At 44.8% G+C, this 18,551-nt stretch overlaps 1 protein-coding gene across 4 annotated transcripts in view; it reads right to left on the reverse strand.

Annotated features, from left to right (window-relative positions):
* SYBU (syntabulin) overlaps window positions 1-14,906 on the reverse strand; it is a gene marked incomplete at its 5' end in the record, with an annotated part of 70,530 nt that extends 55,624 nt beyond the window's left edge. For 2 of the 4 annotated variants that reach the window (XM_079722318.1, XM_079722317.1), the window contains 2 exons: window positions 12,876-13,080; window positions 14,826-14,849. In XM_079722318.1, the coding sequence (XP_079578444.1) occupies window positions 12,876-13,080; window positions 14,826-14,849 (229 nt within the window). Of the gene's footprint in view, window positions 1-12,875; window positions 13,081-14,825 lie in introns of all 4 variants that reach the window. The other 2 variants (XM_079722319.1, XM_079722316.1) reach the window with 2 other exon arrangements.
* Window positions 14,907-18,551: the final 3,645 nt, after the last annotated feature.

Consider the following 18,551-nt stretch of genomic DNA (forward strand, 5'->3'; position numbering starts at 1 on the left):
AAGAGGAAAGAGCAGAAATTCTGGGAGTGCTCAAATTAAAAACAGACAAAGGAAGCTGTTAGAAAGAAGCCATCCCATCATAAACAGACCACAAAATTTGAGGCAAGAAACTCTAGTTGTTTCCAGTTTTTGCTTCAACACAGTAACCATTTAATGCATGCCATTCAGATAATTTTGCATTCTGGGCTTTCAGTAGCAAAATTTGAACTTCTATTCCTTCACCTAATTTTGGCATCTTTTTGGAGTGAGAATTCACAAGTCTACAAGGCTCCACACTAATTTTGCTTTAGTATTATACAGTGTGACACTACACAATTGCCAGTGTTGAAGTGTAAGAATCTCATTCATCCATCCATCCATCCATCCTTCCCACAAATGATTACTGATTTCCTATTGTGTGCCAGATAGTCTTCAAGATATTAGAAATGTAATGATGACCAAGACTCTAAGATCCTTGTCTTCAAGGAGTTCACATTCTAGTGGTGGAGACAGTTAATGAAGAAGTAACAAAACACATAGAGAAGAAATTTTGATTGTGATGTACTGTTAATGAAACAAACTGGGTGATATTATAGAGACTAACTGGGTGGGAGGTAGGAAGGTACTTCATTAGGCAGGTTGTCATGGAAGGTCCTGAAGAGGTAATTTGAATTGAGACCAAAAAAATGAGAAGGAACCAATCCTGGAAAAGGCAGGGAAGAGAAAAGTCCAGGAAGAGGGAACAAGGAGTTTGGTGCATTGAGGAAACTGAGAAGAGGCCCGGAAAGCTGAGGGCAGAGAATTGATGATGAGGCTGAAGGCAGGTGGAAGTCTGAGCATGTGCAGGATTATAGGCAGGAAACCTGCATTAATCTCCAGTGCAATGGAAGCCATCGTGTGCATTAAGCAGCAGATGACCATGATTGGTCTGTGGAGAACAGACTGAATTAGTGATGTTATCTCTTGCTAATATTTATTGAGTGTCTACTAAGTACCAGGTATGTTTAGAATACTAAACACTTACTTAACGCATGTAATTAACTTAATCTCTTTGAGACAGACACTAATAAGATAGGCATACAAAACCAGCACTAGAGCTTAAGCCACCTCCCTGAGGCCACAGTAAGCTGTGGATATGAATCCAAAGAGGCTAACTCCAGAGGCTCCTTCTTAACCCCTATGCTGTGTGGTCCCTTTAGGAATGAAGGCTTAGAAGCAATAAGCCCACGTGGAGACCACTGTCATAGTAGAAATGAGAGATGACAGTGGTTTGGGGTGGTAGTAGTAAAAATTGAGAAAAGGAGATGGATTGGGGATACATTTTGGAAACATAATTGGAAGCATTAAGATATGATAATGAGGGCTTCCCTGGTGGCGCAGTGGTTGAGAGTCCGCCTGCCGATGCAGGGGACACGGGTTCGTGCCCCGGTCCGGGTAGATCCCACATGCCGCGGAGCGGCTGGGCCCGTGAGCCATGGCCGCTGAGCCTGCGCGTCCGGAGCCTGTGCTCCGCAACGGGAGAGGCCACAACAGTGAGAAGCCTGCATACCGCAAAAAAAAAAAAAAAAAAAAAAAAAGATATGACAATGAAAAGTAGGAAGGGGTCAAGAATACCTTCTAGGTTCTTTGCTTCAGCAATGGAGAATATGGTGGTCACTTCTGAGTTTGGAGAAAAATGGGTTTATGAGTTTGTGGGGGGTGAAACTAAGAATTCTGGTTTTGATACGTTAAATCTGAGACACAAATTAACCAGGACACTGGAGATATCAAGTAGGCAGTTGGATATGCGAGCCTAAAGCTCAGAGGAGAGGTCAGTTCGGGGAGCGTCACCATCCTACAAGTGAGGAATTTAAAGATTTGAGCCCTTGGGGAGGGCAGGAAAAGAGCAGGGCTGAAGACTGAGGCACCTGACACTGTAAGGGGGGAAGGGATGGGGTGGAGCTAACAAAGACCCTCAGAGGGTGGGACCTTAGGAGCCAAGGAGGAATATCTTTCCTAAGAAAGAACCTTGTTCAACCATGTTGAGTGCTGCTGGGAAATCAAGGAAAATGAGGACAGACAAGAGAACGTCAGATTCGCCAACGTGCTCACTCAGATGCCTGACAAGGGCAAATTACGGAGATAGGATTTTGGAGAAGTTTTGCTTGTGAAAAGCAGCAGGGAAATAAGATGGCAGGTGCAAGGTGACGAGGGGTCAAAGGGAACTTAATTTCTCTGAAGGATGTGTAAACACGAGTGTATGTGTGTGCCGATGGAGGTGAGCTTGTTACAGGAATTGGAACGAAGCACCTCCACGAAGACATGCAAGCCACGTCTATGAAAACCAAGTGGAGAACTGAGAAATTATTTAATGAACGTTTCCCTGGTTTCTTGGAGACAAAGTAATCATTTCCCCTATAAACATTCCCGGGATTTCTGAGCTATTTTGGAGCCTTGAGTGCTCCCATAAAAGTCATTCTGGTGCAGCACTCGGCAGCAAAGGAGCACGTGAAGTGAAGTGAGGTGAGGCAGGTCCATTTCTTCACAGGACTCGTGCTGTCTCTCAAACAAGGGCCTCTACTTGGTTTTCTACCAAGAGCCAAGTTGTCTGATTTGTATGAGCAACCACAGGAGCAATTTGGAGGGGAAAATATCTTGGTCCAAATAGTCAATGTAGTATAATGACACATTATCTAGGAGTTTGGGTGAGGGAGCAGCCGATGCTGAAATTGGGAACCTGGGTGGCTCAGTCACTGCCAGGAGACAGGTGAGCCCCAGCAGGGGGATGGGGAATTCTTCTGTCTCGCGAGCTTTTATTTCTCCTCCTCTTTCTTTCACAGGGTTATGATCTTTCCAAAACAGGGATGTTAACTAATACTTCTGATCTTCCCTCTCCTTAGTAATATGAGTTTATTTGCAGTTTCTAAGCCATACCTTTATAAAGATTTGTTTTTTTTAAGGTTCCTTGTTGGGAGAAGATAGCAGAGAGGGAGAAGGGGAGAGGGAGGGAGGCGAGCTGGAAGGTAGGAAGGAAAGAATAGAGACACAGAGACAGACACCAAGAAGCTATCTCTTGATCTCTTGAGAACCTTGTAAGAAGGAAACTGCAAACCGCTTGTAGGACACCTGAATTACAGTGAGCTCTTTTGCAGCAATGTAAATCCTTTCCCCCTTCCTTCTATTTTTTCTCACATGGAGAATTTGAAGATAGTGCTTGTCAAGATGGAGTAAGGCATAAAAATGGAGAAATGTTAAAGAACATTAAGGAAAAAACAATACTTATTATATACAGTTTGTGTAATTGCTACATGTCAATTGTTTTCTATTTGGAAAGAAAGGAATTGTTTTAGGGAATATATGTGAAGCATGGTATTTACTCCACTTTAAAGAAAAGGTACAAAGAAAGAAAAGAGAGAGAGAAAGTAATACGTTCAGGAACAAGTTAGTTCCAGTGACATTCACAAAATGAAGTTCTGAATTTTGAAAGTTAGCCTCAGAGATGAAACGTCCATCCACAGAAGAATGGCTGAATAAATGAAGGCCCTGCAAACAGTGGAATACGAGCTGTCATTACAATGAATGGGGGCACTTCCATGTACTGACAAGCAGTGACAGGTACAGGGACTGCCTGGAATACACATTCCTGGAGGTCAGGAGTCCTATCAGGGTTGTTCATCCCTCTAGTTCAGCTCCTAGGATAGCACCTTGCCCACAACAGGAGTTCAGTAAATATTTACTTAAATAAACAGAAAGGGTCACAGGTCAGTACAGCATGATCTCACTTTGGCAAAAAGCAAATCAAGATAAATCCTACAAATGTGATTACATCCACTCTGACATATGTGTTTGCACATGGTTATTCATTTTGAGCTGAAAACATATAATAATTAGCATTAAGGAAAAGATAATCCTCACAAACACCTCAGAATACATAGAAGGGCAGGTTAAGGTCCACAGGGTCTCAAGAATTCTGAGAATTGGGTCAGCGTCTAAGATGAATCCTACCTTCAGGGACTCCCACACTAAAGAGGAGAGAATAAGATGGAGCCAGCCAGGAAAGAGGAGGCGTCCTGTGAAAATTCACACGGAGCAGGGAAAAGCTGGGGGACAGGTTTCCAGGGGATGGGCGTGAGTGCTGGGCAAGCCCCCGTCATGGGCACTGGGAAGTTTGGTTTGGGTTCCCTCAAAAGTGGGAGCAGTCAGCCCAACACGACTGGCTTCCTGGAGCCAGAGCAGTGCAACCCGGGCAGCGAGTGGAGGGCGGGCACCACGAACATCCAGCAATGCGCAGAGCAGCTGGGCAGGATCTCGGCTCCGGCAGATGAGGGGTTGGACTGGGTCTCCAAAGCAGGAGATGCCACTGTCCAAGCCCGACAGCAGCGGAGGTTTAGGGCGGTTACTGTGAGCAGACACCAGCAAAGCCACCTTACAATACAGGCACGCCCAGCAGCCTTGTGGACCCCAAGTGCATGCATCTCCCCTGGGGTTTCTCAGAGTAAAATCCACCTGGGCGGTGGGGCGGGGTGGTGGCCAGGGTCAAGTTGAGTCCTGGGAAACGTGGGTATGTGGTTTTGTGCCGAATTCCTTCTTGACTCTAAACCGGACTGCTGTTATCTAGATGAAGCGGGTGCCATTTACTGAGATGGGAATTCAGGGGGGATGAAGAGGTGAAGACAAAGAATCCACCGTAAGATTTGGTGGAGGGCACGGAGAACTTGGCAGGTGTCACTTCAGTGCAATAGGAGGAAAGCCTGATTAGAGTTGGATAAACAGAGCTCAGGCATCACTTCCTCCAGAAAGCTTTGCTGATACCCAAACCTGCCAGTTCTCCCACCACCAGACACACAAAGCGTGTGCACACCTAACACACTCATATACACTCATACACATGTATATCACTCATGACATATCCACACACACACACACACACACCAATCACACACACACATGCACCTCACACACACATCTCACACTTACATATACACACAAAAAAGTAAACAAATAAAAAATAAACTGGGCTGCTGTTTTTCTCCTGGCTTCCGAGTACCAACTCTTGAGTGGGGTATTTTCTGATTTTCTTAGCAAGAGAGCTCTCTTCTAGCTACCACAGCACTGGAGGCATGGTCCTGTTACACAAATGACTCTTTTTGACATTTGGAGACGCTGAACTCCTCTGGACAGGAATGTTTCCTTCACTGAATAAACCTATTACATTGAGTACTGGGTACCATTCTAGTTGTTTTACTTCCCCAGCAACTAAGTATCCTGCTCTCAATGCAACAAATGAATGAAAATATTTCACTTGTCCTGTTCTCCTAATTATACCTTCTACCAAATTCCAATAAATACTCATTAAGCAACCGCTGTGTGTCAGGTATAGTGCAAGGAACTATAGTGTTCCTACCTTCATGGAGCTTACAGTCTACTGGAGAGTCAGGTAACTAAATATGAAAATTTCAAACCAGGTCACGCAGTCTGATAGAGGAAGCATAAAGAAGAAGCACCTAACCTAGACTGTGAAATGTATCCTTCAGCTACCTACCCTGACCTATGAATAAACTTACCTATATTCACCTCAGGCCTTTATTTTCTTCCCATATGTGTCTTTCTTGGTCTACCTTGGTCTTATTACAAAGTTATCACTTCTCTACTATTTTCAGTCTCTCTCTCTCTTTTTTCTTGTCTATTTTCCCTCAGCCTAAAAACTTTATCAAAATGTCTGTGATTTGATAAACACCCTATCTTTACTTTAAATGCAACCCTTGTTTTTATTCTATTCCCTCTTTCCCATCCCTGTTAAGCTTTTAAAAAAAGTTGTCTACACCCTATTTTGTACCTCCCATTCACATCTCAGCCTGGTGCAATCTGGAGTCCATCCCCACAGTTTTCTGGGACTGTTTCTGCCTAAGATCCCTGATAACCTAGAGGTCTCATCCTTGAGCACTTTTACATACACACCTTACTTACTCTTGCTGCGACCGACATCTGAACCTGTTGGCTGCTTTCTTCTGGGAACGCACTCGTCCTTTGGGATTGGAGACACGGTCACTCCTGGCTCACCTCCTCCCCCTCTATTGCTTGTTCTCAGATGCCTCGGTGTCCTTTTTCTGCGTCCTCTCATTTTATCTCAGAGTTCTAGCCAGGGTCCTCTAACTTTCTTCCTCCATGTTCTCCCCTTTGGTAATGACAGCCATCCCCCATATTTAGAAAGTTTGCTTTACAAAAAAAAGTTTGCTTTTCACTTTCAGGAAAGATCTACATTCGCATTGTTTTCGATAACCGAAAGAAATCTGAAGAGAATGTTTGCATTTATGAAAAAACCCAAGTATCGAAAATAGCATTCAGCATCTGTTTTGTATCGATCTGTTGTAGAGGTAGCGTGCGGCCCGAGCCGTGAGTGTGGCCACAGAGCTGGTCCTCCAGGAACTACACTCGGCATCTCAGCATCAAGCTGCCAGAGCTTTGAACTGTGTCTGTTGCGTCTGTGCTTTACCTTATTTTGGGCATCCGTTAGCAAGACGTGTCCTAAGGTGACTGCTTCTTCACTCTATGTCATTTCTGCTTACAAAAGGTTTCCTAGGCTGTTCTACTTTAAGACAGTGGGGTAACCTGTATCATCAAGTCCCTTCACTTCAGCTACCAACATCTCTGACTTCTCTTCACAGCTCCAGACCTTTATCTCAAATGCAACAAATCCTAATCTGAACTCATTCACCAGACTCATCCTTCTCCCCAGTCCTGCTCCTCCATTTGGGTTCGTCCAATGGAAATTTAGACACCATTCCACTTGTAATTGGTGATTCAGACACATATGTTCTGGGGCCCACCCTCACACATATTACTTTATCATTTTTCACTTAGACTGTCACCACAATGGCCTTCAGACCAGGCACGTTCCTCCCCGTCACTCCCTGTTTCCTCCTATCCACTCTCCAACATGTGATTAGAAAGATTTTTCTGAATTATAAATCTAGTCATAAACCAGACAACCCTTCACTGGTTCTGGAAGATGTTTAGCAATTGCAAAATGGCAGCCCGTGTGCCATATCCAACTACTTATGCGTGCTATTCGGCCCAGATAGTAAGAGAAAAAAAAAGCTGAATTTTAAGAATTCTGAATATTGTTAGAAGGGGCACACACTGTCCGGTTCTAGACTCTAATTCTATTGTCATCTATCCAGGTGGCCTCACTCTTTACGTTACTGGTCCAGTTCCTGTATAGATCCTGGATGTCGGGGGTCAAGTTTTTCACACGGCAAACAAAGCCGTTCCTGACCTGGCCCTGCCCACCTTTCTAATCTCAATTCATGCTTTTAACTCAGGTCTGCTGATGCCAAGGCTCATGTTTATCTACTACACCACACTAATGAATGCTACTTCTTTGAACCCTTGGGCTTATGAAATGTGAGAGGCCAATGCAGATAATAAATGGAGCAACAAACTCAAGTGACAAGGAAGGAGTATGTGTGGAGTGGGTGTGGGTAAGAGGGACCAGACACAAAATCAGTGAGATAAAGTCAGCTGTGTGGGAAACACATCCAAAGATGTGGCATCCCATTTATTTTGGTGTCAGGGTTAAGGCAGTAAAATAATTGATTTTTCCAATCCCTGTGTTTTATTCATCTTTGTAGCCTTAGCCTGATCCTTAGGAGGCACTGAATAGATGCTTATTGCGTAATACATTTTTTTTTTTTTCGGTATGCGGGCCTCTCACTGTTGTGGCCTCTCCTGTTGTGAAACACAGGCTCCGGACGCGCAGGCTCAGCGGCCATGGCTCACGGGCCCAGCCGCTCCGCGGCATGTGGGATCCTCCCCGACCGGGGCACGAACCCGTGTCCCCTGCATCGGCAGGCGGACTCTCAACCACTACGCCATCAGGGAAGCCCCCAACACGATTATCTTTTACTGTTCCCATTGCTAAGTAATTTTTTTATTAAATGTCAAAAATTTTGCTCTTGTCCCCGATTGCAGTTACCACATCCTCAAAGAAACATTGTGTGCCCTTCATTTGTAACCTATTTCATTGGGTATTTATTTCTGACACTGAGGCAGCTAAGCACTTGAAATATATATTATGCAACAGTGCCTAGGTCCCACGCTCATTAAAATGGTACTAAATTCTTAGGGTTTTTGTTTTTTTTCTTCACAGCATGTTGGCAGTCATTCACCTATAGTGTAATTCAGTACTGCAGCTCACTCCAATCAGTTCATCTCAATTCTGATCATTATGTTCAAAGGCTTACTCTATCCAGATGCCAAGTTTCCTCAACTGGACAAAAGCATAGCAGAAATATTTCTGTTTGGCAAGGCCAGGCAAATTTTTGGAGGCATTATCATGCCGGGGCACTAGTCAGGTTATAATTTGCCGTAATTGTTCTCCCCACAAACAGCAACAATGATTACCTCTAGGTCACTGGCACTCAAAGAAGGATTCCTCCTCGGCCACTGTAACTACCAAAGTACTTTCTGCAAACACCCTACTCAGGATTAGACTGTGAAGAATCTTGGATTCTGTCTGTTCACCTGATTGATCTGGTACATGTTTCTTTCTTTTTTTTTTTTTTTTTGCGGTACGCGGGCCTCTCACTGTTGTGGCCTCTCCCGTTGCGGAGCACAGCCTCCGGACACGCAGGCTCAGCGGCTATGGCTCACGGGCCCAGCCGCTCCGCGGCATGTGGGACCCTCCTGGACCGGGGCACGAACCCGTGTCCCCTGCATCGGCAGGCGGACTCTCGACCACTGCGCCACCAGGGAAGCCCTGGTACATGTTTCTTAATGGGTTAAGTCATAAACTTGACTGTGTATGTGCGTGCACATTAGAAACATGGATATAACTCAGGGAAATCACTGGTCTCCCATAAAACCATCAGTGCACTATATGCATCATTTCCCCCACCTGCCATGTTTACAAGGCACCCCAAGGAGAACTAGCCTAAAACCCAGCAATCCATCTGCCTCCTAGTTCTAAGGGGTAATTATTGCCTCATCTGAGCAAAAAGAAATGTATGTCACGCTGCTAACCGCGTCAGATGACTGCTGTATGTGACTGACTTGCCCAGGTCATTAGCTTTTCTAATAGAGGCTGGAGTTGTGGCACGACAAACACGCAAACACAAACACGCAAACACAATGCACTACCAACACAAAACGGGGAGAAAAATGCACAGAGGCCTAGATTCAATGGGCCACACCCAGAACACAAATCACAAATGGGGTTTTATCACTTCTCGTGGGCATGTTAAAACAGGAAACATGGGGAGGGGAGTGAGAGAGAAGAGAGATAGGGTGATTTGATGCCAAAATATTGGTTAAAAAAATAGACTGACTAAAAATAAAAGAGAGGACATGAAAGCAGGGTGTTTTTTTTTTTTTTCTATTAACTTGTTAGTAACTGTACTTCCTTATGTATTCTTTTTTTTTTTCCTAAGAAAGCATTAGTTAACATTCATTAAGAACGTACAGTGTTTACCTTGCCATGCACACAAAATAGGGCCTGGTCTCCAATACAATATAAGCTTAGCTGTGCCGACCTGAGGTCATAGTGACTAAGACCCAGTACAAGTTGTAAGGAATAGACTCTTTTAACAGGAGAATGACGTCCAAGTGCAAAATGAAACGTGCTGATGAAATGCACAAAACATATGCATCTCTTCAGAGAAATTCTGCTAATAAGCTATTAAAAGAAAAGCTCTGGGGACACGCCCTCAATGAATTGCAAAAGGTCACATACAGCTTCTTCCCTCTGAAATGAGATAGAGACAACATACAAATTAGCACATAGAATATCAAATCATTAAATGTTCCTCTCAAGGCTCCCGTGGGAAGGAAAGGGAGAAGAAGGCAGTGGAGGGAGGGAGGAAAAGCAGGTAAAAACGGACAGGTCACTCTGAAAGTAGCGCCCGGGCTTTTAATTTCACAAACCAGTAAAACTTAAAGGAAAAACATGAGGGTGAGGGTGGAGGCCATTTCAACATAGAGTTGTCATTTATTTTGCTGAAGTACAACTCCAACAACTATTTGGATTTTTTTGTTATAATATAAATGATAGGAAAGCCAGTCTCTCAAAATAAAGGATAGTCCTTTATAATAAGTAAAGTTAACTTATGTAAACTCAATGAATTATCCTTCTTTTAAAAACTGAATATCTTAGGACATTTGATGCTCTTCACAATTAATACAGCCTTTGATACAGATTTAGGGAAAGACTCCAGTTTGCAGTTTTAAAACTGTAATTTTCAAATTAAATTGCATTGTGTTTGAGTAACATCATCGTCTCTAATTTCACTATCAGATTGTAAGAACCCCTCTAACGCTTCATGCCCTCTTTCACATTAGTGAATGTGATGATTTATAAAGAAAACAAACGAATGCACCACAATCACAGTAAGGTTATGAAGTTACAGCAGCAGCAGACATCTCTAAATTATCTGGGTTTCATTCTAGCAGAGGATGGTAGTTTTAAGATTTGCATGTACCTTGGTCTCTGACCTAACTGCCATGATAACCAACACGTATTGCAGCTTCAGTGTTGAAGTGGCTGGACTAAAACCAGCTATTTCCCCCTGCTGGTTGGACATGTTTTACAGTCTCTACCTCATTGCCTGCAGCTTTAATACTCCCACAGTACTAAACCCATTTATTTCCCATCCACAAACTGACCTCCTAAAGCATCATTAACATGCCCCCCAAAGACCTCGCTCCTGTCAAATTTAGTCAGCACAGCACTCAAAAGCCGTCATGGGGCTTTACCAGGGCTCTTAGGAAAGGAAAGCAAAGAATGACAAGGCATCAACCCAAACCTTGGGGAATAGCCAAGCAGGAAGATGAGACCCAGGAACAGAGGGAGTCCTATCTAGAGGCAGGGTTCAAGGCTAAAGATCGAAAGGTAGGTTTATAGACACCCATCATTAGATGCTTCTGCCACTCAATTCTCAACTAGTTAATGGCAGAAGGATCAATATCTACTTTCAATTTTCAGGTACAGCATTATGGCCTTAGTGGGAGACAGGTCTCCTGGGAAGGAGGGTTGATCCAGGAAATGGGTCTTGGAAAGAATGATTCATGGACAAAATTAACAATTTTATTTGTTTGCCAAATATATTTTCTAAGATCTATTTGGGGATTTTTCTTTTGTTTTGACCAACTTTTTCTTTTTTGCTGGTAACACTGCTCACCGTGAAGTCAGTCAGAGAGAGAATGATTATGTGGAGAGAATTTCAGGAATAAATGTGGAATTGAGTTATGTAAACAAAGCCGTGTCAGTGTGAAATGATATTCCCCTGGGTTCATCCACATTCAACCAGAGTGATTCTTGAACTCCAAAATGGAGTGAAAGTAAACAGCATTACATTCTGCAAATACGACTCTGGGTTTTTGGAATCTCAACTGCTCCAGCAGTTTTCCTTTTTCTTTCTTCCTGGGAGAGTGTCAAGCAAACCATCAGTGGGTTTCCATTTTACACTGGATTCAGCAACACGTTTTAAAATATAATACTTTGATAGAATTTTTTCAAAACCAAGTAGAGAATCTGAAGCATTGTAGAGAAAAAAATACAAAAATAAGCAGCACAGTATTTCTAATATACAACTTATGCATTGGGTGGAATTATTTTGTGAAAGTATATAATAAATCTAAAGCTACATTTTTTTTTTTTTTGTGGTACACGGGCCTCTCACTGTTGTGGCCTCTCCCGCTGCAGAGCACAGGCTCCGGACGTGCAGGCTCAGTGGCCATGCTCACAGGCCCAGCTGCTCCGCGGCATGTGGGATCCTCCCGGACCGGGGCACGAACCCGTGTCCCCTGCATTGGCAGGCGGACTCTCAACCACTGCGCCACCAGGGAAGCCCTAAAGCTACACTTTTAAAATCCCTGAAAATGTAATCACCAATACTAAATACAATGGAATATTGTATCCTGCTAAATTAGGGCATTAATCATAGCACCTTGATTCATATGTCCCTTTTCATGCATGTGTTAACCTTCAAATTACATTTTCCCTAAATAAATTCTAAAAATTATCCTCTGTGAAACATTCTTCATGAATCATAAGACAGTCACTCCTTTAAATTTTACCCAAATTCCTAATACTTCTCAATAGGCTTGTATAATAGGCTCCGTCAAGAGGTAACGGTGGCACCTCCAGGAAGAGATTTATGCCTTTACCAAATATACTCACAACTCTAAGGAAACTTCCTCAAACATGTATCGAAACTGACATATGTTCTTTGTATTAAGAAACATCATATATTAAGCACCTCTACAGGCCAGGACCTGCACTAGGAATATACTTAGGTACATGGTCTCTCTCAACCTCTCGGCTACTCTACAAGGTAGGTATTATCATCCCATTTTATGGATGTAACAACTGAGGCTTAAGGAGATTAAGCGACTTGCCCAAGGTCACACAGCTTGTAAGGGGTAGAAAGGCCAGGGATTCCGGCCCAGGCCTGTAAGGTTACAAAGCCTGTGCTCTTTCCCTCTAAAATACAAGGTCAGGCTGGTCCTGGGAAATAAACCACTTTGATCCTGACCTCATTCATTAGGATTTGCTTTATCTTTGAGGATTCCATTAACAGAAGTACACAGGCTTACAAAGATTGCTAGTATAAAATGTAAGCTACTTTTTCCAGATTTAATGAAGGAATACATTTTACAAACAGTCATAGAAGCAAGGAGTTAGATTTCACATAGTAAATTATCAACTAGAATAACATATAAAAACAGGTCTGAAATTTCATTAGGTTGAACCATTTGAAACTGCTGTGTTCGTAGGTCAAAACAGCCAAAAAGATGCAACCTCATATCATTCATCCTAATAACAAACGTCCAGTCCTAGACTCTAAGGGGCCCATTCCAGATGCATTTACAATGCCGGGCAATGTACACACTTCCTGCCTTCATTCCCGCGGGTACTGTACCTGAGCAGAAGCTGTTGCTGCTAATGGTCCTCGCTGAGCGCCCAGAGCTGCTGGGGTTGAACTCTCTGCTCTCTTCCTCCGAGAAGGGAGACTCAGAGGCTGGGGACACTTGGTGCTGTTGCCGAGGCAGATGGGGCCGAAGAATCAAACGGGGAATCCGGCTTCGGGAAATCTCCTTCTCATGGTGCTGCACTCTCTGCTCCTTCTCCAAATTGGACATCAGAAATAAAACAAAAGAACATTTGTTGCCCCCTCTGAACTCCAGTCTGCTTCTGGGCTCAGTTTCTAAGAAGCCACGTTTCTGAATATTGAATCTTCACAGAGTAGTCCTTGTTTCAGTAGCTAAAATGAACTCCAGAACTCTTCTACTCAGCTAAGCCTTCTAATTTACTGAAGAGCACACACTCCAGCACGGATGTACTTACACACACACACACACACACACGCACACTTCCAGCCGCTAGCAGAAAAGCTATTCCGTTCTCTCATGCAGTTCCTAACTCACCTTCTCATTCTGGCTTTTCCTATCACATTTAAGCTTTCCGCTCTCTCAAAGGCACTTTATAACTCACAGCACACTCTGGCTTATTACTTGATTTCCTCCAGACTTCCATTTTGCTTTCCCTGAATTCGCTGTGATACTTTCACTTCTGTTTTCCTGTCTCCTCACAAAGTAGACCCCTATACCTGAAACAATTCTTTCCTGATAGATCATGCAGCCTGATCTTTCAAATCCCCTCTCTTCCGGCCAGGATTTTAATTATTCATTAATATCCTGGTACACAAGGCTTGTTGCCAACAGAAAAGCAAACAAAAATCCAATACCCAGTAAGATGGCTCCACCTTTTACATCATGTTTAGCTTTTGTTTTCCTTACAGGTCACCCATATGAAGAGATTTTTCTCTCTCTCTCCTTCAAAATACAGAATTAAATGAAGAGGGCCGTGCCTTCCTTGGCTTTAAAAATGCCTAAAAAGCAGGATTTTAGCAATAGTTTTCAATTTTTAAAGTGCTTTCCCAACCATTATCTTGTTTAATCTTTACAACCGAGGCCATAGGGAGGACACGAATTTGTGTCCCTATTTACAGATGAGGAAACTGAGGCTAAAAGAGGCAAAGATGCTCAGCCAAACTGCTGCACATCATCTAGAAGCAGAACGGGCCTGCAGTCAGTCCAGTGCTTTTCGGGGTCACCACCACCCTTGCTTATTAAAATGGACTCCTAGGAGGAGCTCTTCGCAAAAAAACCCACTGCTCACTCCAACCTCTGCAATTGAAAAAGGGCTTTGGATTAGGTAACAAACACTATTTGGAAACATGACCTCCTGCTCATTTCCACGCGGCTTACCAGGAAGGGTCGCTGCCAAAGTAAACACCTCTGGGAGGCCCTCACAGTGCAGGAATTGAAGGGAAAGCCCCAGCCGCGGTTAAGTCCCGCGGTCGCTCAGGCATCCACCCTATCCAGGGGAGAAAGCCGCACCCAGCCTCGGGGTTTGCTCTGCACATCAGACACCCAGCGGGTATCACCCGTCAGCCACTCCGCTCGGCACAAGGCAGACCTTGAACCAGTGCTGGAGTCCTTATTTCTCAGTCCCCAATACATCAAATCCTTTTTTATCCACATCACACACAGAGGACATCGACTGAGAGCTGGATCCCAAATCTCCAATTTCAGGGGATGGGATTAACCATTCAGAGTCAATCTTTTTAATCCTCGGGTCAACAACCCTCCAAACACAGTGTCACCTGCCCATCTCCCAGGTCTCATCACCTGAGCAACTGTCCCCCGCCTTCTCCTCGTGCCCACCACCTCCTTGTCCCCGTTTACCACACTCTAAACGTCACCCCTCCAGCTCTCACCTGACCTCCTTCCCCGCAGTGCTCACCACTCCTCTCCCCCCGGCGCTCGCGGACACTGCCATCCGCGCCCGCAGGACGTGCCCTCCTTACCTTGGTCTCCCGAAGGGGTCCCATCGCGCTGCCAACCGCCGGCTCCTCGAGCCGCCGCTGCCGCCGTCCAGGAGGAGGCACCTGCGGGCACCGGGGCGAGGAGACTGCGTTGAGCCGGCGCGCTCTGCGGCCGCCGGCTGCTGCGGGGCCGACGCGCCGCCACCGCTGCGGCAGCTCGCGCAGGGCCCCGAGGGCACGCCCGGCCGCTCCGCCCCGGACGGACACGTGGTGCCGCCGCGGCTCCCGCCCCCGCCTCCCCCGACCTCCCTCACCTGCCTGCCCCCTGGGAGGCGCCTCGGGGCGCCCCGCCCGCCCGACTTCGCCGCGGGCCCTGCCCACGAGTTCCGCGCGCCCCTCCTTGTCTGCCGAGTCCGACCCGGAGAGGGCTTGCGGAGGCTCGGAGCATCTCCAGCAGGGTGACGCCCAGCACCCCCTTTTGGGCACGTGGTATCGGGTTCGAAGGGGGTGCACGTCGCAGAGAAGAACCCAGAAAAGCTGTGACATCACTGAGAGCCAAACTGTAGAAAGGGAAAGTTTTTGCCTCGCGGCTGCTCCCTGCCCTCTCGGTTTTAAGTCAACTTATAGCTCCGCACACAATTACCTCGCAGGAGAGAGACGGGGCGGTCCCCCTCCACCCGGACCCCAGCCAAGCGAAAGCTGCACGACTGACACAGCATCTGGGTTCCGGAATCTCAAAGGCTGCGATTCTCCTTTGGGGATTTGCATCCGAAGGGCCTGGCGATGGCAGCGCAGCACCGCAGGGACGGAACGAAGAGGCCAGTTCCCGCGGGCTCGGAAAGCCAGGCTGCTGAGGGCTCGGGAAGCCAGGCTGCTGAGGGCGAGCAAGCCTTTTTCTCCAGCTCTGGCCCACAGACGCCCGGGAATGAGTACCAGGCACGCTGCTTTGGGGACCCCGCACCTGAACTCAGAAAACCACTTCAAAGGCAGCACTCCACTCCCTTCTAGCGAAGTGCCTATGTGCCTAAAGTTCTTGACCTCTCTGAACTTCAAGTTTATCCTCGTTAGGTTTGAGGGATGATAATAATAATACCTACGTCAAGGAGAGCTAGGAGGATTACATGAGGAAAACAAAAAAACAGCTATACCCAGCTGATGGAAGAGAACCTTCCAAAGGGCGGTCAAGTCACGTCCAGTCCAGCTCTTCCGGTCAATATTTGCTGAATCCTCTTACGTGACAGAAAAAGCGTTTGAGGCAGACAGATTTGTTCAAAATAGCTCAAAAACCTGTTCAACTGAGGACGTGGAATAGGGATCATCCATCGTTTGGGTCAGGGGCCTTGGTGTATTACACTTATTACTGAAGTTTCATCTGATAATGCAACTCTACATGTATAATAATTTAGATGCCCTTTATTTCAGAATTGGAGAATATTCTAAGTAGCAGTGTGGACGGGAAACAGCCCGATCGTTACACCCAGTGTTGTACACGGAAGGGCTGTGATCATTGAAAATGGTATCTGAACCTCCACCATCTCATTTGCCTGCCCTCCGAAAAGCATTTTTCTGAGTCCTCAACTTTCAAATCTAGGAATGTACAGTGTGAGTCTAGAGAGAGCCTGAAATCAGAAGATTAGTGAAAGCAGTTTGCCTCCTCTATACCCATAAAGAAGTTTTATTCCATACATCTTCATGTCTTTTCAATCTACTTAGCTTTGTTAAGTGAAGTGGATAATCTTAGGATTCTTTATTTTGTGGGAAGAGCTTATTAATTCATACTTGGATACCTACAGCTGTCTCAGATACGGACTTCAGGAAAGTGATGTTCCAGGATGATTCCTACAGTCTATTATTTCCAAAATTATGAGGCTGAGGACATACACTGTGAGATAGGCTCGAACTGTTAACGTCAAACTGTTAAGGTACTTCTGAGGTCCCTCCTGAGAATTAAATCTGGGGGCCTGACAGCAGAAAACACCCTCCACGGAGGTGTCCAAGTCAGAACCTCAGAGTCATTCTTGACTTCTTCTCCCTCATGTGGCCCCGCATAGCAGAAAGCGTGAATGATCTCCACCCTACCCTAGAAATGGTGTCTTGAATCGGATTACTTCTGGCCTCTGTTTGACTGCATTTTCTTCACTTCCAGCGTAAACCACAAACATCCTGGATTATTGCAAGAGCGGTCTAACTAAAGTTGTCTTGCTTCCAATCTTGCCTCTTATTCCTTTCTCGCCAGTTTTGCTATTTTTCCACAAGGCCAAATCTAGCCATGCTTCTTCATTAAAACTCATTAATGGTTTCTCGGTTATCCTCCAAGTAATATTCAAACTCCTTAATGTGGCACAAATGCCTTTCATGTTCTGGCTTTGTGTATCTCTCCCATCTCATTTCTTGACACTGCTCTTCTCTGATCCTCCCTCCCTCACCACCCCTACCCACCCCCAATCCATCGCCCCTGCCTCTCCCCCTCCACATACAAATGGATACCCCTTGAACTGTAGCAATGGAAGTTCTCAGGAGGTACTGTGCTCTCTTTTCCCTCTAGGCTGTTGCACACTCTGGTCCCTTTGTCTAGAGCGTTTCTTGCATCTCACCCACCCATCCTCCTCAACTCCTAAAGATACATTAAGTTTCATTTTAGAAACAGCTTCTTCCAGGAAACGTCCCCCGATCCCCCAAGAAGATCAGTCCTTACATACTTCCAGGACACCTGTATTTAATTCACCCCAGGAGAGCTGTTATGATCTTGTATCAGAATCCCCTGCTTATTTGTCTGTCTTCACCAGGGATGTAGGCAGTGCCTAGTACAGGTCCTGACACAGTAGACACTCAATATATAACAGTCAAATGAATGAATGCATGAAGGAGTGAATTTTCTAACCCCCTAAGGGGCCCATCAGTACAGGATAAAGAACATAGACACAACTTCTGTTTAGAAAATGACTTAGATAAAGCTGCCTCCAATATTTCTTTGTATTTGATGATGGGGTGTGTGCCTTAAAAAAATCCAACATGTGTTAAGTGAAAGCCTTTACTGCAGAAGTGCAGGCAGTGAGAGGCAATGCTGTAGCCCTGTTGTCACCATAGCAACCTGCTGAGGGAAAGGCTGATGATTTAGTGTTCAAACACCTTTTAGCTCTGTACTTTTGGAACCCAAGCCTGTTTTTATACTGTTCTAAAAGGCAAGTTTTACAAATGCTAATATCTATCTTGCCTTTAATTTCATTCAAGTGTTTCTCACATCATTAAGTGTCTTATAACGTTTGCATTATACCATCAAAGAGATATAATCTAATACAGTATATTATAGTCATCTTTTATCTGCTTTAAAATATTCTCTGGTTTTGTAATTTTGTGGTTTTTCCTCTAGAAATGAATGTAATGCTGATTTTTTAAGAAAATAACTAATTCAGAAGGCTGGAATCCTTCAAGATTATAAATAATAACCCTGCCCAGACCTGGGAAGAACAGGGGAGATAGGGTATTGTAGGCTGGGAGAAAAGGGACGTTTTTATGTAATTATGGCCCCAAATTTGGGATAAATTATTTGATTCTTTGCCTATGTGAAATCTGTAATTGATTCATACCTTTTGTTTGCACACAACTTTATATTTTCAGAGCCCTTTCACCTGTATAATCTTATTTGAGCCTCACAAAAATCCTGTGAGGCATATGTTGTCAATCCCTGAAACCAGATAAGTCATAAAGGACAGATTTTTCTTGATAGGAACCCCCCAGACTGCAAACTTCACAGAAAAGACAATACAA

Source organism: Hyperoodon ampullatus, assembly GCF_949752795.1.
Source record: "Hyperoodon ampullatus genome assembly, chromosome: 17".
In the NCBI taxonomy this organism is placed as follows: domain Eukaryota; kingdom Metazoa; phylum Chordata; class Mammalia; order Artiodactyla; family Ziphiidae; genus Hyperoodon; species Hyperoodon ampullatus.